The sequence below is a fragment of the Peromyscus eremicus genome, chromosome 15 (genome assembly GCF_949786415.1).
Source record: "Peromyscus eremicus chromosome 15, PerEre_H2_v1, whole genome shotgun sequence".
Lineage (NCBI taxonomy): Eukaryota > Metazoa > Chordata > Mammalia > Rodentia > Cricetidae > Peromyscus > Peromyscus eremicus.
This window is the reverse complement of record NC_081431.1, coordinates 41,971,441-41,994,360: the sequence shown is the minus strand read 5'-3', so window position 1 is coordinate 41,994,360 and position 22,920 is coordinate 41,971,441. Positions and strand designations below refer to the sequence as shown.

Genomic DNA, 22,920 nt, shown 5'->3' with positions numbered 1-22,920 from the left:
CCCTAGCTTTCACTTCAGTTCAGAGAAATCAGGAAGGGTAAATGCCAAGGTCAGTGAAGTGAGGTTTTCCCAAGCTTGGGTTATCAACTCCATCCTGGTTTTTAATCTTCTTGTTATAGCCTCTCATTCAGTTGTTCCTCAGGGAAGCGCTTCTTCAGGACCTTGTCATTACTTATGAGTGTATCTCAAACACATAACTGCATGAGTGGTTTCTCCTTTCTATCTTCTATATACAACATACTCACACAAACACAAACATATGCACACAAGCACACACATATACACACAAACACACATATATACACACAAACACACACATTCACAAATACACATACAAACACAAACACACATATACACATACACACATAAACGCACATACAACACACACACAACATACACACACACACACACACACACACACACACACGCGCGCTACTAGCATTTGTTGAGACTTCAATAAAAGGCTTGAGAAAGAAGAAAATCACAGAAGAGCAACCTTGGGAGAGAAGATAGGAAGAAGAACGCCTGCCTTCATCTACACCAGGGAGCTATCCAAGACCACAGGGCAGGTTACCCATGTATGAGCTCAAGTTATGATTTCATGCATTGGCAGTTAGCGCTATTACCTCCTTTACCTGAATCACTGTGTCATCGATAAAGCCCAGGCAGGGGACATATGTCTGGCTTACTGTTCTCCAGTCTTAGCCGTTCCTACGGTGCCTGAACAGACTTGCAAGCTGGCCTGGGGTGTCAGCTACACCAGGAATTTCCTAGTCTCGGGTATGGTCAAATCCATCACTACACAAGCTCTGGCGCTTAGCATTGTCTTACCTCCTCTGTCTTTAAAACTTCCCATATTCGAGCATGATCCTCCACCAGCCAGTGTCCCGCGTTGTCTATTTTGGTGGAAAGTTTGACTTTAGACTCCACTTGAGTAGGCTCTCCCACAGATTTTCCGTCCATCTTGAAAGAGGCAAGCAGGAGGCATTACGGATCTGGTGGAAGAATGAAATACAAGCCAGATTAAAATAAAAAATAATATTTGAAAAGATATGAAAGCTAATTACTGTGCTCAGTTTTCGGACAGTGAAACCACCGAAGACACTATTACAATAGACATAACTCTTATGGTCACTTTTTATATTTAAATATTTATTACTGGTATTTTAATGCAGGCTTCTGGAAGAATAAGGACACCTCTTGATAACGGACAGTGATACAAACTTTATTTTTTTTAATATTTTATTTGTAATTACATGGAGGGGTCTGTGCACATGGATGCAGGTACCCTTGGAGGCCAGTAGAGGGCATCAGATACCCTGGAGCTGGAGCTACAGGTGGTTGTGAGATGCCAGATGTCAGTGCTGAGAACTGAACTTGGGTCCTCTGCAAGAACAGTATGGGCTCTCAACAGCTGAGCCATCTCTATCTCCTGTGATACAAATGTCATAGGAAATTAAAAAAACAAAATCTGCTTATTATATCTCTTGCCATTTTGCTCTGGACCCTGGGGAGGAAAAGTGGAAATGGGTGGGGGAAAGGCAAATCACGATGGTCTTTTCATATTCTGTATTTCACTGACAGTTTGGAAGAAACATTGGCTAAAGCCCTGGGAGTTTTGCTCCTCAAACACACGCTGGGAAGCTGGACATGCAAAACTCTGTGTTAGCCACACACAAAATTCAGTAGTATTTGTTCTCAAATCTCTAAGGCCTATGCTCCAGGGCAGAAAGACTGTAAACAAGCTTTAGCAATATGTGAAGTGCCCCAAGAATGATGTTTCCAAACTGTGATGGAGGACTGGGGGTGGCTGAGCACACACCTGGTATGCACGAGGCCCTGGATGAGAGCCCCAGCACCAAGAAATAGAAAGCAAAACAACACAGCCTACAATGGAAGCAGGAGGTGGGGAAGACCTCGTCCACTTAACAGCTACGTTCCCTTCTTAGGCTCTGGGTTCACGCTGGAGTCAAACGAGATTTTTCAATGGATCCTTATTCTAGAAGGTCTCCTTCAGCTCTTGTCAGAATCTTATCACAGCCTTCTTGTTTTCATTCACATGCCACAAATACACCCTTCTTAGGGGGACTTTTACAATGAGGCCTATCTGTTCATGATATTCTTACTTACAATTTTCTTGGAGAATAAAACCCAAACTCCTTCTCACAGCAGCTAAGGCCCTTTGTGCCTGGCCCCTTTCGTCTCCCTTTTCTCACGCTGAGCATGTGCCACTGACCACTGGCCACTGACCACTGACTCCCCACCTAGGCCACACCACTCCAGTCACTTGAAAACACAGATGGGACTAGGCAGTGGTGGCACACACCTTTGATCCCAGCACTGCAGGGGGAGGCAGATGAATATTTGAGTCTGAGGCCAGCTTGATCGACAGAGTGAGTTCCAGGACAGCCAGGGATGTTACACAGAGAAACCCTGTCACCCCAAAAAACAAAAAAAACAAACAAGAAGGAAGAGGAGAAAACACACATGGATCCCAAAGACATCCAATATTCTAGTTTTTGTTTGTCGTCTGTTCACTCTAGTCACACCGCCAAGAGACTTAATGGGGACCCTCTCTGTGTACTGAGGATACGACCGCATCATATCTACTTGCTTTCAGCCCCATTTCTACCTTCAAGTCCTGGAAGTCCTTTGAGACTATAGATGTGTCCTATTCAAAGCAAATGTTATAAGCAAATAAGTAAATATTAAATGAAGTTAAATGAATGTCAATCCAATAATTTAGTGACTCATGACAACCCAGAAATAAAAAAGAGTCAGTATTTTGCTAATTCACATAACAAGTAATAAAGTCAAGTTATCTCCTCCCCCTTAGACCTCATTGGCTTGGTGGGCTGAGTTCTTCACCATAAGGGAACAAGTGTAGATTCAGCATGTGTTCCCAATGGCTACACTGCAAGATGGGATTGATCACTAATTAACAACTATTTCTTATGGCTTCAGGGAGTTGAGCAGATCTGCAAAAGGCAGGCCTTATGCTCATGTAACCTGCTGCCAAATCAGAGTGGATGGAAAAGTAAGACAGAGAGAGAGCCAGGGGTGATGTCAGAGAAACAGAGACAAGTCTCTCTACAGAGGAGTTCTTTCTCTGCCTTGGGGCCTCATATGCTCCATCTGGAAGCCACAGACTGCAAGGCTGCCTGCTTGCAGAGAGCAACCATGAGCTAGCCCAGGCCATCATATAGTATTTAGAAACACGGAGTGCACAGCATGCTCCCGTTAGGAGTCAGGAAAATACAACCTACACAGTTAAGAGTGGACAGCATTCCTCCGAGAGGATACGCTGATAAACGATGCTGACACATTCGAGGGAATAAACAAGGCAGAGTCACGGGGAGGTTTCAAGCCAAGAAAAAGGAAATTAAAAATAAACAGGCAAAATGGAAATAGACCAGATTGGTGGGGAAGGAAATTCCATTGTTGTTACTGGAGATAATACTGTAAACAACAAACAATAAATCAAAACAAAGTGAGGGGACTACATAGGACGGCTCTGGTGCACTCTCCACATGTCATGGAAAGGTAACTGGATAAACCAGACAAATTACAAAAGCTCAGAATGAACACTGTACATCTGTAAGCACGCTGCAACCCAGCGACCCCACAGTCTGCCCACAGCTGCTCTCTCATCTCCACAGTGTGGGTGAAAGTTGGCCCATTTTCAGTGCTGGGACTGAACTCTACTGTGAACTGACTTCCCACAGACTGCTCCTTACCCTGTCTGGGGGAAAGATGCGTTTCTGCTTTGGCAACAGCCCCAAGGCACTGGCAGCTGAGGAGGGTCACGGAGAGGCAGCCAGCTCTTACAAGATTCTGCAAGCTTTGGAGATTCTCCACCTGCTGTCCCAGCCCTGACACTGGAGGTCTTTTCCACCCAATCCTCATTATCTACTCATTTAGAGAGAAAAAAACGACGCTAGGTACCAGCCACTGGGCTCCGTATTTCCCCCTTTGAGCTCTCACACATGCAATAACCTTAGAAGGTGGTTACCACTGTTTTACCAGGGTGAAACATGAAATTCAGAGGGCCCAAGTAGCTGTATTACACTACTAGGAAGCCGGAGGTTCCCAAGTTCCTCTCCCCACACCCCACCTCCAGGTCATTGAAGAAGGCATTGCCTCCATCCCCTCTCCTACTCTCATATCAGTTCTGAAAGCCCCTCCCTCCACCCCCTCTCATCCCTGATGGAGCACCCTCCTTCTGGTGCCCCTTCGTGTGCACCAGGGCTGACGTCAGTTTCTCTCTAGCACAACAGCGCCCCCTAGAGAGAGGCTCACACCTGAGTAGTGCGCAGGTTAGAGCAGGCTAGATGTAGGGGGAAATTTCACCAGCAAGGGATTATTCCTTTCCCTCTTCCCTACTGACTAAAGTTTTGATCGGGGTAGGTTTTACAGGTGTGTGACTGACAGGCCTGCCTACTCACATGGGACCCCTCGCTCAGAGGAATCCCACATGTTTGGCTGAATGCTTGGCTGCCCCACCCCCAAATTATACAACCACTGACTTGCCTATTCCTCTTAAGTATAAAGTATTTTATACATTTTCTTTTTCAAACTTACGTTTTTTTTTCAGCAATTAATGAGTTAAAGGTTTCCTACTGGTTCTCCTAAAAGCCAGCTAGACATTTTCATGGTAGCCAATTTTTGTATACTGAGAACAGAGGGCATTGTGGCCTTCCTCCCTTAGAGTGCTGTCCTCATTCTTAAAACATAGGGTCAAAGGTTACAAACCAGCCTCCATACAGATACCACTGATGTGAGTCACTCAACAGCATTATATACATGATGGATTCACCATAAGGTTCAATGGCAATCTTCTTTTCTAGTTAATGAATGAGTACAAAATATCATAAACCTATGAAAACGGGTTCTGAAAAGCTGTTACCCTAAAATACCCAATACCCCCCAAACCATCATTTTATCAAACTCTTGGATGGTCAGAGCAGTCACAAGTTGGAACCAGGCTGGTGGAGGGTGTGTGTGAAATGCTTTTTAAAAGGCACATATGTAATCAGAAAACACAAAAGCATTATTTTTCTCTTAGACGCTAAAAAATAAAATTTCTTGAGAAAAATTTCCTGCTGTCTCCACTGCAGGAAGCAGGGGAGTAAAATTAGAACAGGAAAGACAAGTGTGAGTGGAAGAAGCATGCTCCCAGATGACAAAGACAAAGGATTTTCCCATCAGAAGTCACGTAAGGGTCTCCAAGGTCACCCTGACTTCAAGATCTGCAATTCTGATGTCACTACAGCTGAATAGTCTTGGTTTTTTAATCAGAGTTTTCCAAAGTTAAGCCAGATCCAAGGATCTGTCTAATCAAAATGTGTCAATTGAAGAAACTGATAATTTAAAACTAGTAGGACAATTATCCTCAAAATATGACTATTGCTAGACAGAAAGATGCATTTCCTTGTAATGGGGTGTTTCTTATAACTGAAATCTGTACTTTTAGTGTCTGTATTTTTATATATGTGGTATGCAAGCATGTGGCCTGTGGGCACGTGTGCACGCGCACTTGTGTGCACGCTATGCATGCACATGCATGTAGAGGCCAAAGAATGACATTGTGCGTCTCCCTCTACTGTGTCCCACGTTATATATTGAAGTAGAGCAGTGCTTCTCAACCTTCTTAGTGCTGTGATCCTTTAATACAGTTCCTCATGTTGTGGTGACACCAACCATGAAAGTATTCATTGCTACTTCATAACTGTAATTTTGATACTGTTATGAATCATAATGTAAATACCCGATATCTGATACACAACCCCCTCAAAAGGGTCATGACCCACAGGTTGAGAACCATTGAGGTAGAGTCTCTTACCTCTGCCCACAGCTCACCAATTCAGCTAGTCCAGCTACCCAGCTAGCCCAGGCTTCCTGTCTCCACCATGCCCACACAGCATGTCTACAGGTGCTGGGTAAACTCTAGCCCTTGGGCTCACTCAGCAAGTCCTTCACCCCTGAGCCGTCTCTGTAGCCTCTACATAGTCTTTTAAAAATACTCCTAACACTGTGCTTATAAGATCTTAATAATCTATTCTTTCTTTTCCTTCAAAAATGATTCTTAACTAGAGATCATCACATTTTCCATGATATAATAAAGGTCTGAGCTAAGGGCTTCATCCCCAGATGACCACTAAGCACCAAGTCAATGCATAGATGTTAATCTTAGAGACTTATGTGTAGACGTTAATCTTAAAGACATAAACATCGAGTAGCAACCTAAAGACACAAAAAATTGCCATTATTAATGTCCTTGTCATTTGATAAGAATGTATCTGTGACTACCATAGAAAGACAACCTTCCTGAAACATGGCTTAAGGTAAGTTCTAGAACCTGACTTCACTCACAAATCTGTCTGTATTATTAAATCTATGCTGAACTTTGATTAAACCAGTCCACAGTTTATTGAATTTCACTTTCTTTCTAGGGTGATAAATACAGCACGAGATATCCTTCAACAATTATCTCCTCTTTTTCTCCTCCCTCTTTCTTTAAATGTGTTTGGAAGGGGAAAGAGTGTTCCACATCCAGAGCCTTCCTGGGATGCTCTGGCAGTCACCTTCCTCTGTCAGAGTCCGGCTTCTCTTCCGCCCCTGCAGAGTCCATTATATGTATTAATAATACACGAGTTTTTCTGTGTGTCTCCTATATACATAAGCTCTTTGCTTCCACATCTTTTTAGTTTTCCAGTTTTAGTTTTCCTCTAAATCTTTTTAGGTTTCAAACTCAACTACACATGTATCTTGACTGTCTGGCATCTGCCCTGTTCTGCTCTCTTCTGTGATTCTTTGTCTTGTCAATCCACCCTCCCGCCCTTTCCCCCTCATCCCTCTTCCTGATGAGCTGAGGCCCTGTCCAGATAAGCCGGGTTTGTTTATCTTTATCGTCTACTATCTCCAGCTCTTGCATCCATCAGGAACAGCCCCTGCATTTCAGATGGACTCACAGGTTCAGAGTTAGTACACAGAGCAGCAGCTGTGTCCTCACAAGTCCTGAGCCTGGATGATGACTCAATAGCTCGTTGTCTTTGTACCTCGGGGGCAGGTCACCTCACCTTTCTTAGCCTCGGCTTTCTCGTCTTAAATATGACTTGATGAAACTACAGAGACCTCCTGTAAGCATTTCAGTTCAGATGGAAAGGTATCCTGGCAGCCAGGAGCCAAGGAATACTACAACGTCACACAACAAACCTCACACAAGAGATTTATTGGGAGGGGAAAAACCAGGAAGGTGGCTGCCTCTGCTCAGGTGAGAAACAGCAGAGAACCAAACAGGATACAGGGCTTAGATAGTTTCTTGGGAAAGGTGTGGAACTTTTCAGGGTGGAGCCTTCCAGGGTGGAGATTGGTGGGATTTCATGTCCAGAGATTGGGCTTTTTACTCTGTAGGATGGGGGCAGGGTCCAGCAGTTATGGTAGAGTATTCTGTGGGTGGAACCTGGCAGTTAGAGGTCTTTGCAAGAGGGGCCTGGCCACTCTTGTGACTCAAGGGGCTTGCACCTCTGACTTACAAAATAATGCATTCATCTCCTCCAAAAGTGGGAGCAAAACTAACCTGAACTATTAGTCTATATTAGTTGAAGGATTCATATTGCTAAAGGATTTATATTGCCAAATATAAATAAGGATTTATAAATAAGGATTTATATTGGGATTTGGTTCATCAATTATAGATTTTGCTTACTCCCACACTGGGCATTCACTATGCAGAAGTAAAACAAGGAACAAGTCACTGCAGAGTAATGGTAAATGTCAGGTGCATTTGACGTTACATGATGTAGATACGTCAGCTGGGAGGCATGGCAGAGACAGAGCCACCCAAGACCTTCCTCTTTGAAAGGGCAACTGCACTGCTGCCCTATATAAGGCAGTTTGCCGACATTCCTTAGAGTTTTCGGCTTGCTTTGCTTTCCCCAACTTACTCTGACCTCCACCGTCAGACTGCCAGCTCGTCAAGAGCAAGACTGGGCATCACTTAATATGCCGCTTCAATTTCTTAAAAACGGCCAGCACCCTTTGGAAACACTTGTTTTTCACTAAAAGCATTTCACTAGAATAAAGGATTAAGCAGCTGCCATTGTGGTGCATTTTGGAATAAATGTCAAGCACTGGGCAACCATTTTCAAAGGAATTTTCACTACATAAAGGGCTCACTGGAGACTGAGCAGGAACGCACAACAGAGTCTTTGCAGTTAGAACCAACTCTGAGAGCAACTGTCTCCAGTTAAATGCAGAAAAATTTCAAAGTGTGAAGGATTCCTACTTGATTCAACTTGATTTTTTAAAGATTCATTTATTTTATCATGTATACAGTGTTATGACATGTATGCCTGCACACCAGAAGAGGGCACTGGATCCCACTATAGATGGTTGTGAGCTACCATGTGGTTGCTGGGATCTGAACTCAGGACCTATGGAAGAGCAGCTAACAGTCAGTGCTCTTAACCTCTGAGCCATCTCTCCAGCCCTTCAACTTGACTTTTTAAAAATATTTATTTTAAGCTGGGCAGCAGTGGTGTATGCCTTTAATCCCAGCACTTGGGAGGCAGAGCCAGGCAGATCTCTGTGAGTTGGAGGCCAGCCTGGTCACAGAGCAAGCTCCAGGACAGGGACCAAAACTACACAGAGAAACCCTGTCTCAAAAAGACAAATATATGTATAATATATATATATATATATATATATATATATATATATATATTAAATTTTATGTGTATGGATGTTTTGCCTGAATACATATCTATGTACCACATGTGTGAAGTACCTGTGGGAACCAGAAGAGAGCATTGAATATCCCCCAGAATTGGAGTTATTGAAAGTTGTGAGCTGCTATGTGGGTGCTGGGGACCAACTCAGTTTTTGGCAAGAAAAAAAAAGTACTCTTAACTGCCGAGCCCTCTCTCCAGCTTCCTGAAGCTGAGAATTTCTAAAAGCAGATCCCATTGGACTTCAGATTTTGTATATTTTCTCTGAGCACTGATAGTATTTAGCAGAACTTCTTGATAAAAAAGGGAAGAAACATCCAGACTGAGGTTGTACCACCCTTGCGAGCCTCCCTGGAGAAAGGCTGCCACACTCAGCAGTTCCCGCCGAGCACGCTGCCAACCCCAGGAGACGGCTGGGCTTCCTTCCTGGTCTCCATTCAGTGGGAAAATCTGGCTGCACATCCACAGAGACAGACATGGGGGTTGGGAAGGACACCTAAGCACAACTGAGGCTGAGATCACAGGGTCCTTCCCAGTTCTAAGACAGCTAAAAGGAATTCTAGGGAACGGTACATTTTATAGCCTGATACGATCCAAAGCTCAGCTATTATGGATTATGTGCTTGTAAGCTTAACATGAGACAGAGCTGTAAATCACATGACTGCCCCAGGCACGAATGTCTCCCAGTTCTGTAGACTCCAGCTTTAACTGCTGAATGAAGGCAAAAGGCAGGACTTCTCAGCAGAGCCCATGCAGTTCAACAGGAGCAGGTTCTTCTCCTGTCCACGCTGAAGTGAGCCGTCCTTCTTGGGTCTCCAACGTTCTGACAGTGATATGGACCCCATGACCACCACCCCACAGGCACTGGGCTACCTCACAAGCATCACTTCAGTAGGAGGAGAGCCTGAGCAGAAACCCCCAGTTTTCTCCTAAGTGTTGGCCCTGGAGCTCTGCCTCCCCACTCCTTGCCTCTCCTCACAGAGCCACTGTGCCACTCACCTAAGTGTGTCGTGCAGATGTCAAAACTCTCAGCTCCAAGCTGGCAAGATGTCTCAGTAAAGAGACTTGCTGCCAAGCCTGATGACCTGAATTTCATCTCTGGAACACACATAGTAGAAGGAAAGGACCAACTCTGGCAAGTTGTCCTCTGATCTACACACACACACACACACACACACACACACACTCACACACACATACACGCACACACACTAAATAACTATACACACATGCACAAACACACATTAAATTAAAAAAATGTTAAAACAAAACAAAACCTGACTTCCCAGAAATCAAGTCTTTAAAAAAAATTAGAGGTGGGTTTCTTTGGGAGGTATGTAAGACCTCAAATGTGGAAATGAGGAAATGTTTGCCACAAAAGCATAAGATGAGTTCAGACTCTTAGCACCAACCTAAAAATCCAGGTATGGCCTAGGCAGTGTACACTGTGATCAGGTAGACAAGTTGAGATCCCTAGAGCTCACTGGCCAGCCAGTCTAGCCAAAATGCTAAGCCCCAGACTCAGTGAGAGAACAGCTAACATCAAACTCAGGACTTCACCTCACTAGGACACACATGAACACACACACACACACACACACACACACAGAGTCACAGAGTCTAAAATGTTGGATTCTGTGGTGAGAACACTTACCAGTTAATGCACACAACTGTTTTGACTAACCTTCAAGTAAGCTTCACACTACCTTCTTCCAGACTGAAGGCCCGTCCTCATTCAATCTTTCATTTCCTATGACCAGAAGCTGAATCGATTGCATTACAGTCACCTTCCTGGGCCGTAGGAACATGACAGGCGTTACCTCTTTTGAGGAACTTGTGGGAGAGGCATGCAGAGGGAGCTGGTTCTCAAACAACCAGTTGTCTGGGCTCAGAACCTCTAGACAGTAAGGGAACGTAATAAACCATGTGCTGCTAAATACAAGCCTTTTCATCTGATCAGACAACGCTGTGCCCCGCAGAGAGAGGGCACTCGCTCACTAGTTCTCAATACTGATTATCCAGTTAGTGATGCCCAGCACCCAGACAGCCATTGGCTGGAATAACCAGCTGTGAGAAATGTCACTTGGCGAAAATTTCCATGTGATTATATCAATGCTTTCCTAACTCTGGCCTCAATGGAATAGGAATAAATCTAAGACTGGGTCTAACATTCACCCAGGGAGGGGGTCTGTAATGTTGTGCTGGGTAAGTTCAGCTACTAACTTAGATTTTAAACTTTCTTGGTTTGGTCTAACATGGAAAGCCATCCTCAATGGGATAAAAAACTCAACAGCCTGGGCGAATGCAGGAATGTCGCACCATGATCCAATTAATCAGGGAGGCTTCTATCAACACTGCTTCTGAGACTGCATAGGTCTTCTGAGGCTATCCATTCATGTCATGTGTGGCCATGGCACAAAGAACAACAAAAAAGTTTAGGCTACCTTTTTTTAATGTATGTGCACTTGTGTGTGTGTACGTGTATACATGTGCGTGCGTGTGTGCATATGAATGTGCCACACTGTGGTTTTAGAGTCAGAAGACATGTTTCTTTGAGGGGGTCCGTTTCCTCCTCCCCCCAGGGGTTCCAGGAACTGTGCTCAGGTCATCAAACTTGTGTGGAAGCATTGTACCCACCGAACCATCTCACCAAGACCATAGCTTAACAGAATTCTGTTTTATTTAATTTTTACATTTTTTACATTATGAACTTGCCATATATCCTATCGTGACATTTTCATCAGAAAATGCTGTCTCCTGATGTGAACTGTGCCTTGCACATGCTGGAAAAGGAGGCAGTCTCTCTTCAATGACTCTCGCTTGTCTTTCTGTGAACTGTACTAAGAATACTACAACTTGGGTTGCAGTGATAGCTCAGTGGTCACGAACACTGACTGCTCTTCCAGAGGGACTGCTTCAGTTCCTGGCATCCACCTGGTGGCTCACGACTGTCCCTAACTCCAATTCCAGGGGAACTGAGGCACTGTTTTGGCCTCCAGGGGCACCAGGCACACACAGGATGCACAGACATACATACAGGGAAAGCACCCACATACATAATAAAATAAAAACAAATCTTTAAAAAATTAGTCCTGCCACTTTTTTCTTCCTTCATGCTTTTCTGTCCTCTTACTTCAAGCTCTCATTGATGCACTGCACAGGGGAAATGCACCTGGTGTTCCTGTGCATGCTGGGTGGAGACATTTTAAAACTTTCATCTCTACAATCCACGAAAGTCAAAATACATTGTTTTGAAGTGAAAGACAACAACAAAAACCCTTTAAGCCTAAATGAAACAACCCAAAACTCAATTTTGTTCTCAAATTTTAAAACAGATTGTCAAAATATGTTTGTGAAGCCACTGTGTATTGAAGGGGGGGAGGGGGTCAGCTCCACCTATGGAGAAGGCTTGCCGGAATACGTTAAATAGATCCTGAGTAAGCATTTGACTTTTCCTTTAAAGCGGCACACATTCCCAGCAGTACCATGCCTGGATTTCTCATCAGCCAGCACAGTCCTCTCTGAAGTTGTGTCAAATGATCTGTGCACATCTGCAGGACTTCTGTGTTTAATCCTGGATTATGCTTTCACTAAGGGTAAGGGTTTAGACAGATGTTGCTCTGGTCTAATTGGCCCATTTTATCTGCCCATTTTCCACACGCATACAGTATTTGATAACCAGACTGTGAAATGCCTCAATTTCTACACCAGCAAATGAGAAGTGAGTGGAATGTGGGGTTTTCGTTTCAAAGTCCACATGAAATGAATTCCAGCATCAGTCTGGAGGGCAAGAACGGTTCATTGCCCGGCACCATTTCATTTCATAGGTTGTGGTTCCTTTCTTTCTCCTGGTTGTCCCTCCTTAATCCTTGCAGGACTGTGATGGTTCATCTTCCTCGTCAACTTGCCTGGGCTCTGACTTGCCAAGAAGACACACCTCAAGGCATGTCTGTGATGGCATTTCAGAGCAGCTCATCTGAGGAGGGAAGACCCAGCCTGATTATGGGATGGCGTCATCTGACAGGCTGCAGTTTCAGACTGAATAAAAAGGACCAAAGAGGAAGCCAGCTCATCACTCACATTCATCTCTGCTTCCTGACGGTGGATGTGATGCAACCAGCCAGCCCAAGCTCCCACCACCAGGCCTTCCCTGCCATAATGGATCGTATGCCCTCAATCCAGGACAAGCCCTTGTCCTCAGCATGCTTTTATCACAGTGATATGAAGACCTTTCTGCTCCTCCTCAGTTTTCTCAGCACCACAGATTGACCTTGCTATTTCCAGTAAAGCAAAGAAAAACCAAAAGAGAACTTCTGAATTCTAAGTTCTTAACAGCAACTTTCTGAATACAAGATTGAGCTGTCCTGCTTCCTGGCTGGATGGTCAATAGACCAATCTAGCTTCCAGCTTCAAGCGGGGAAACATTCAGGGCCATGCGAAAACTACAACTAACTGCATGCTGCACACAGGAGACAATTCAGGCCATTCCCTTAGGAGAAGGAGAAGTCAGGCCATCTCCTGAGCTATTGACCAGCCTCTCCTCAGGTGTGGATAGTGCAGGGAAAACCAGAAGTAAATCAGGGTGGTGAGGTCTCTTAAACATGATCAGTGAGCAGTCCACATGCATAGGAGGAGGAGACACATTTCCAACTAGCAGGAGAGGTGCTGGAAGTTTCTACACAGACCTCTCTGCAGTAAGTAGTGACTCCTTATAGCAAAACTGGAGTTTGGAGAACTTGAGTGATTTATCCAAGGTCACACAGCAGAGTCCAAATTTGAAAATAGATCTGTCTGACAAAGAACAATTCTATTCTTATACCGCCTCTCTGGGACCTTCACCTGCCACAGAATTGTGGGCATGTTAATTTGGGGCTTTGCAAAGGAAACACCCAGCAAAGTGCGGTGCCAGCCTAGTGGGGAACAAATGCTTTGCCAACCAGACATCAGACAGGGGATTAATATCCAGGATACATAAAGAATGGGGAAATTTAACCCCGAAAGAACAAATCATTAGTCAGAAAATGGGCTGTTGAACTGATGGTTCTCAAAAAGGAGAAATACTTGGGAAAGATTGTAACATTCTTTGTCATCAGGGAAATGAAAATAAAAACTGTTTTGAGAGTCCATCTCACTCCATCAGAGCATCTAACAGCCAGAAAACCACAACAAATGTTGGCAACGATGCAGTGAAGCAGTCTTACACATTCCTGGTCAGAACGTACGCTCCAACAGCCACTAGGGAAATCATTGTGAAAATTCCTGGAGAAACTAAAGGTAAACTACAATGTAACCCAACTGTACCACTCCTGTATGGTGATATTTTATTTGTACTGAAATGTGATTTTATTTGTATGTTAATAAATAAAGTTGCCTGGGGGTCAGAGCTAATAACAAGCCATAGCAGAAGCTGGGCGGTGGTGGCGCATGCCTTTAATCCCAGCACTTGGGAGGCAGAGCCAGACGGATCTCTGTGTGTTCAAGGATACAGCCAGCATGGAGACACATGCCTTTAATCTCAATACCAACCATAGAAGACCTGGAGGTCTGTATAGATGGGCAGTGACGAGGAGGTCATGTGGTTGGGTTTACAACCAATGAGAAGGCAGAACAGAAAGTCAATAAAAGGACAGACAGACAGGAAGTAGCCACTTGCTGAGAGGAAGGACAGCAGCGGCAGTAGGGTAAGAAAGTGTTTTTAGCTCTTAGCTATTGCTCTGACCTCTTGGGCTTTTAACTCTGCAATTGGCTCTGTGTTTCTTATTTATTAAGACGGTTACATCTACACTCCTGAGAACATATCTGCAGAGTCCTGAGTCAACACACCACAATGATACTTAAGCAGCTATATTTATAGTCACAATCGCCAGGAAACAGAACCAGCCTAGATGGCCCTCACCAGATGACTGGGTGAAGAAAGTGTGCAAATACACGAGGCATTTTACTCACCATAGAGAGAAGAAAATGAAATCACGACTTTTTTAGGAAAACAGAGCAGGAGATTGTTGTGTTAATCAAAATGAACCATACTCATAAGACAAATACTGTGTTTTTTCTCATTTCCGGAATCTAGATTTCAAAAGTGGATGTGGCATGAAAGTTCAAAGGGGAATGTGGGGGGCTGGGAGGAAGCTTAAGGGAAGGGATGAGGGTGGGCAATGGACTTGAAATCTGCAACTTGAGCAAAAAAGAGGACTATTAAGAAAGGACTACCAAAGTGAAGGAAGTGGGGTGTTCGGGGTCCCTCTGGGAGAGGGACAGAGAAAAATGAAGCATGATAATGTATGTGTATGAATACAATTAGTGAAACTCGGTGCCTGGTAAACTAAAAGAAAAAGTTAACAGGAAAAGAAAAAAGACTTTGTAACTTTAACACTTAAAGAAAAGCCCGGCTCTCTTCAATAAAGTAGCCGAGAAAGGCCAGGGAGGCTATGGGAATGTGCCCTTGCTTCTCTGGGCCACTGCGTCTACCACACTGACAGTGGACCGCTTTCAGATCCGCCCCATCTCTGGCTCCGGCAGCCTCCCTGACCCTCCCCTTCCACAGCAAAATAAACAGTCCACACCACTGCCGCGACAAAGAGTCGGAAAACAGAAGCAGAAACTTGACAGGCAGCCCTTTCGCTCCTTACTCCCATATGTAAATCTTCATTACAGAATGACATGATCGGCAGATGGAATCATTTGAAGCCTTTTTTCAAGCCACATGTGGCACCTACGACAGCACCCACTGACTTCCCCTTTCCCTACACTTCTGGAGGGGGATGGGCTTGTGATTCACCAGGCCTTGGTTCCAGCTGTGCTCACCACTGCTTCTGGGTGCCAGAGAGACCTGCAGGGCTAGCCTCACAGAGACTGGAGGTCCATTCACAACACCAGCTAAGCTTAAGCAGATGTTAGCAAGCCAAACATCTACCCACTCCCTCCCTTCCTCACTGCAGTCTGGACCAAAAGAGGGTGTAGAGTTTCATGTTATGTTTTCTTCTGTTCTATGCCCTTAAAAGGAATTCCAGGCTCATGATTTTGTGTATATAGTTATCACAGATACATGAGGTATAATGGAATCTGGTCCAATCAGTTCTCAGGTCTTATCAGAGACATAAATGCATTGATTAAGTTCCACAGGGCAATCTGTAAGAGGCTGCCTGGGGGACAGCTGAAGTCTCCCCGTTTCCTTGCCCACAGACCCCCAGAGTTGTTTAGATCCTGCTCCAGTTCCTACTGGACCAATTAGTCAAAATTCTGTTCTGTGCTCTCTGAATTAAAATCTGGCAGCAGTAGCCCTCCATGTAAAACAGACTTCACGTAACCACAAAGAAATTGCAATCGAAAGGCAGAGTCCTGGATAACCTGCAGTAGTACATTAGCAGCGACATTTCTTTTAAATGTAGAGTCCTGTGTTTTGCTCTGAGCTGTCAGAGTAATGGAGTACACTCATATTATCTTAGAGGGAAGAGGTCATGGACTCCTTTGTGCTGGCCAGACCATGTAAGCTTCTCTTCCTGGTTTTCTGCAGCTGGGACTCCCAGCAGAGGGGCCCGAACTGTTACTCTTGACCAGAGATTTAAAGGGGGAAGGGTGCTTCATGTCACAGCCAAAGTTTGTGCCAAGAAAGTCAAAACTTGCTTGTTTGAATTACAGTGGCCTTTTAGAGCAAGGCACCATGGATACTAAGAACATTTCACAAATATGCCCATTCTTAGCATAAACTCAGAAAAAAAAGTTTTTAGGAAAATAAAGAATAAATAAAAAATAAAGAGCTTCCCCTGGGTGAAGGCACCCCAGCACCTCCCTTCTGGACAATACTTCAGGTGACCTGACCCCATGGATCTAAAGTAGATGGCACCTGTCCCTCTTGATAGTCAAAACTGCGTCCTGGTAGTTCGTGGGGGAAATACAATTTGATTGATGTATGTCTCTCATTTCATCTAATTTTCCTACTTTGTGTATGTCTTTAATGCATATGAATATTAGACTACTGTTGCGTGTATATTATTAACATATAAATAGTTATACATATTGGAGAATACTCAAAAGATGTATATTAAGAATAAGTACTTCAACACTTTCAAAGTCACGGCCTTCTCTGTGCAAAGCAGCCACTGTTTTAACTCATGAAAGAAACTTCTCCTTCGTATCTGTCCTGTTTCTATGAACCCCCATACCATCCCTCAGGTACCCAAGCTGGACTTTTCAGAGCTATCCTCAACGGGTCCAGCTGGAGTCCCTTGTCAAAGGTACCACTGCATTCTGCTGACCACTTCTCTGAAAGGCATCTCAGACTAGAGCCATCTCTATTTGAGCACGGACCTCACATACACCTCCATTGTCTCTAGGCTGCAACAGCCACGTTACTGACCTCTGCCTCCCTCCTTTTCCTTCCCCACCAACATCATCAGAGTCACCTTCCCAGGAACTCCTTACACACCACTGCCCTGCTTGGGAACCTGCAGCAGGAAGGCATGACCGCAGGGCATAGCTCAGGGTTCTCAGTACAGTCCTTCATGGTGTGACCACATCCTGACCGTCAGATGATATGCTCTCCTCTACACTGCTCCAACTCCCCTCCCCGCATACATTGCCAAATTTCTCATTATGAAACTGTGGCCTCCCGTGCCTGGGTGCATGTGATCATTTACACCCAGAACAACCCACTCCAACACGACAGCTATCGCTTATTAAGCACATGTGTGACTCCATGACACTTGACCTTACGGCACTTTACATTGATTCTGACTTGACACAGTAAATCGTATAGCCAGAATTCCTTCTAAATCACTCTGATTCCAAAGCATATACTTTTAACCACTGGCTGGCTTTCAAAGAAAATGCAATTATCACCTCCTAGGTCCCAAACCACTGTGGGGAGTGCATTATTATTCCCTGTGTAATACTGCTCTTACAGCACTAATAATGTCATACTTTATACTCTAGTAGGCATGAGTTCTTCAGAGGTCAAGAACTACTTATACTCCCCTTTATATAACAGGTACCTAGCATATACTGATACATACAGAGTACTCAATAGATGCTTGAATATATCAATTCACAAAATCTTGGCCTTTTGTTTTCTCCCCTCTACCTACTTTGTTCCAACATGGCCCAAACAAAATGCTGAAATCACAGAAATTCCTAATGTTCAATGTAGAACAAATTTTATAAATGGAAAAACTGTCAACAGCTTTATAAAGTTTTTCTTCATGGACTCCATGAATTTGCCCCTTAAAAACAAAGCAACTTCTATGCACAAACCTGGATTGTTATTGCGTGTTGTAAAATATTTATTTTAAGGTGTGTTACTTTTGTTTATGTGGCATTTGTTTAACTCTGTGCAACTGTGATACTTAGCCTCTCTAAAACACTTGATGGTCTAATGAAGAACTGAACGGCCAATGGCAAGGCAGGAGAAAGGATAGGTGGGGCTGGCAGGCAGAGAGAATATTTAGAAGGAGAAATCTGAGCAAGAGAAAAAGAGGTAGCCAGAGAAGGAGGAGGACTCCAGGGGCCAGCCACCCAGCTACACAGCCAGCCATGGAGTAAGAGTAAGATTTACAGAAGACAACAGGAAAAGCCCAGAGGCAAAAGGTAGACGGGATAATATAAGTTAAGGAAAGCTGGCAAGAAACAAGTCAAGCTAAGGCCAGTCGTTCATAATTAAGAATAAGCCTCTGTGTGATTTATTTGGGAGCTGGGTAGCGCCCCCCCCACCAAAGACCAACTAACAACAATTACATTTATTATTTATTTTGTGTGCCTGTGTGCACATACATGCACTCATGCCATGGTGCACGTGTGGAGGTCAGGAGACAATTTTTGGGAATCAGTTCTCCTTCCATCATGTGGGGTCTGGGGATCGAACTCAGATTGTTAGGTTTAGCAGCAAGGACCATTACCCACTGAGCCATCCCATTGGCCATGTAAGCCCAGTTTTAATGAGTTGTAAGACACATATCTCATCTTAGGAGCACATCCTATGAGTTCTGACATATCCCAACCACATATCCCAGTTGATGTTACCCATTCTCAGCCCCGGGCAACCATGGACTTCCTTCTCGTCCCTATGTTGTTCTTCTTCCCAGAGCTTTACTGAACATTCCAACAACATCTCCTCTTGCTTCCTGGCTTCTTCAGTTACAGCTACACATGTTGCTACACATCTGAATGCTTTGCTTCTTTTTATTGTGGGGTAATACCCCATTGTTAAATGTCTCATTTATACATCCATCTGTTAATAGACATTTATGCTGTTTCCAGAGTGGTTACTTGGAAGTGAGAGAAATATTTGTGCACAACTTTTTACATGGACGCATTTTCATTTCCTTAGGTAAATATCTAAGAATTGAATTTTTGTCTGAGATGGTAGGTGCATATTTAACTTGATAAGAAACTACTGAGACAATCCACTAAGCTGTTCTGGTACCATTTTATACTCCTGCCTGCAGTATATGAGCTGTTCCATATCTTTTACCAAAAGGCCATAATTTCAGCCTTTGAAATTGACCCACTCTAATCTCCTAATAAACCTCTGGTAGCACCACACTGTGGCTATAACTCATTTCTCTGATGACAAATGATACCGAACCTCAATATATCTCCCTTGGTGAAGAATGTATTCAAGGGCTGGAGAGATGGCTCAGAAGTTAAGAACACTGGTTGTTCTTCCAAAGGACCCAGATTCAATTCCCAGCACCCACATGGCAGCTCACAATTGCTGTAACTCCTGTTCCAGGGGATCTGACACCCATGGCAAAATACTGATGCACAGAAAATAAAAATAAATTTTAAAAAAGAATGTATTCAAATGTGTCCCTTTTATTGGCTTTTTTTTTTTACTGTTTTTTTCAAGACAGGGTTTCTCTATATAGCTGTGACTGTCCTGGAACTCACTATGTAGACCAGGCTGGCCTTGAACTCATAGATACCTGCCTGCCTCTGCCCCTGGAGTGCTGGGATTAAAGGTGTGCACCACCACCGTCTGGCTTTTTATTGACTTTGTAACTGGTTCTGTCAGTGACTTCAGAGTTCAGTATGCATTCTAGACACTACTTTGTGATGGTTAATATTGACTGTCAACTTGACAAGATCTAAAATCTCCTAGCAGACAGACCTCTGGTCAAGTCTACAGAGGAGTTTCTAGATTGAGTTAGCACTAAATGGGTGTGACAGCATTCCATGGTGGGTATCAGGTCGAGTAAAAAGGAGAGACCGCGAAGTGAGCACCAGAAGTCATCCGTCTCTGCCTAATGACTGTAGGAGGGATGGAATAAACTGTCTGAAGTGCCCATGACCTTGTCTCCCCCACCAAAAGGGGCCTTGAGCTGAGAGACAGAAGAAAGTCTTTCTTCCTTAAGTTGCTTTTCTCTGGTACTCTGACACAGTCAAGAGAAAAGTAATACATGGTTCTTAAAAAATAAATAAACAAATAAACAAACAAATAAATAAATAATAAACAAACAGAAAATTAACTATGTACATGTTGTGGGATATTTGTGCACTGTGTGAAGATGTATTGCTGTGATTGGTGCAATAAAAGCTGAACGGCCACTAGCTAGGCAGGTGGTGTAGGCAGGACTTCTGGGTAGAGAGAGAGGAAGAGGAGGAAGAATCAAGGTGTAGGGAGATGCCAGGAGATGCAGAGCAAGTGGCATGTGTGGGAGGAGAAGTAACAGCCACGAGCCATGTGGCAGAATGCAGATTACTATAAATGAGTTAATTTAAGTTATAAGAGCTGGTTAGGAACAAGCCTAAGCTATAGATTAGGCTTTAGGTTTAGGCAAAGCTTTCATATTTAATAAGAAGTCTATGTGTCATTATTTGGGAGCTGGTGGGACAGAAAAAGACTCCTTACATGTATACACACGCACGCACGTGCGCACACACACACACACACACACACACACACGCACGCACACGCACACACACCAGCAGTCTGAGGTCCCCTTTGTATTTGCAGTTTCTTACTGATGTTTTGTAAGAAGCATTAATTTTAATTTTTCAAAATGTATTTGTGTATATCAATGTTTTGCCTACAAAACTCATGTGTACATGAGTGGGGTGCTTGCAGAGCCCAGGTGTTTTGGATCCCCTGGAGCTGGAGTTACAGGCAGCTGTGAGTTACCTGGTGTGCATGCTGGTAATGAACTCTGATGCTCTGTAAGAACTCACACCAGCTGAGCCATCTTTTCAGGCCCTGACGTCATCTCATCTTGAGACATGGTCTTGCATCTTGAACCTGGAGCTCATCTATTTAGCTAAACTGGCTGGTCCCTGAACCCTAGCATTTCCCCGCCCCCAGCACTGAGGTTCCAGATGCATGCCACCACTCCCTACTTTTTACTGGGGTGCTAAGAACCCAACCTGAGTCGGCACACTCATGAAATAGGCACATAGCCACGAGCCATCTCCAGCCCCTCCCTTCTCTTTATTAACTATTTTCAAATTCATTTTACCAGTAAGACCGGTTTATTAGCTATGGTTTACTGTAAATGATTAATCTATGGTTTATATTATTCTACTCTAGCTTGCCTCCTTTGGACATACCTCTTACATATAAGAATTGCATAACTTTATACTTCACTCCAGTCTCCTCTTGCACTTGGCACTATTGATGCCATGCATTTTTCAATTCCTGTGTCATAAATCCTACAATATATTGTTTTTTACTTTACATTTAAGTGATAATTACATTTGAATAAATGTTAAAATGATAGTAAGAGTCCTTGATATCTACCCACATATTTACCATTTTCAGAGTCCCACTGAGCATAATATATTTAACTCTCATGTATGGATCCACATTTTCTTCTGTTTTAAGAATTTCCTTTAAAGTATCCATTTGTTTTGTTTCTTTTTTAAGACAGGGTCTCATGTCGTGGAGGTTGTCCTTGAATTCCTGATCCTCCTGCCTCTGCCTCTCAGATGCAAGGATTACTGGCCCAGATCTCCATGCCTGGTTCCCTTATATCCTATGTGCTGGCTGCCAGCTTTCAGAGTTTTTATTGCTCTGGAAAAAGTGTTTTATTTTACTTTCATCTTTAAAGGGTGTTTTCACTGGATGTAGAGTTACAGATTGGTAGAAATCTTCCCAACACTTTAAGATCTTGGGTTGTCTTCTAACTTGCAGTGCTCTGGGAAGTGGGGAAGCGTGTTGAAATTCCTCTCTCTCTCCTCTGTGTAAAACATATCTTCTTTTCTCTATCTAGTTTCAAAATAATTTTTTTACACAGTAAACGAGCTGTTGTGGTTTGACTGTGAGGTTTTGGGGTGGTCTTCTCTGTATTTTAATCTGTTCACCTTCTGAAGCCTCTTATGTCTGTCAAGTTTATATTCTTTAAAAAATTTGGAAAAGTATTTGGTCATTTTTTTGAACATTTTTCCTGTTCTTTTATTTCTCCCTTTTCTGAAGACCACAATATATATGTGTCCTATTGCCTCATGGGTCTCAATATCTTTCTTAGCTTTTTGTATCTGTAGGGAAGCTTCACGTGAGATGGATTCTGTTGCTGAACCTCCAAGCATCTTCTTGGCATCACTGTGGAACTCCATCCTCTGGGCATGATGTGGACCCTGACACTCTGGAAATCAGGGCACCCGTGACTACTTAGGAGAAATGCTCACAGGGTCCGGCCGTGTCACACCCTCATAGCAGAGGATGTCAGCGGACCCTCACCCGAGATTCCAACCACTCACGTGCCTTCCTGACCCCTCACCAGGTACAAGGAATCCCTGTCCCAGCTGCAAGTGGTAGACGCTAGCGTTCAAACTGACTGGTGTCGGGACCCCAGTGACTGCTTCAGGAATGCAGGCTGGGACTTTTTGGTGAGGTAGCTATCCCTTCACATAATTCAGAAAAATTCACAGTTCACCAGGCTGGACATGGACAAATAATTCCTTTGATCTATTGGTGCCCGACCTGAGGTGAAGAGATGCTCTGAAGTCTCCCCAGAAAAGTTGTGCAGCAGTTACGTCTCTCCTGTCATTAACGCCCGCATCAAGGAAAGCTCACTCCGGACGATGAACTGACTCTGTACTGTCGCCCTTCCTCACTGCACTCACTCGTACTTCACTTCTCACCAGTTCACCATACTGAGTATTTTTATGACCATGCTGCCAGGTCTTTGCTAGTTTCTTTACTCGGTCACTTTGGAGCTTGGGATATTGACTGATTCACACACACACACACACACACACACAC

General features: G+C 43.9%; 1 protein-coding gene across 1 annotated transcript in view; it reads right to left on the bottom strand.

Annotated features, from left to right (window-relative positions):
* The window catches only part of Rgl1 (ral guanine nucleotide dissociation stimulator like 1), a 256,031-nt gene that overhangs the window by 147,928 nt on the left and 85,183 nt on the right, over positions 1-22,920 (bottom strand). The window contains exon 2 of the mRNA XM_059280899.1: positions 832-995. Within this exon, the coding sequence (XP_059136882.1) occupies positions 832-963 (132 nt within the window). The 5' untranslated portion in view covers positions 964-995. The remainder of the gene's footprint in view (positions 1-831; positions 996-22,920) is intronic.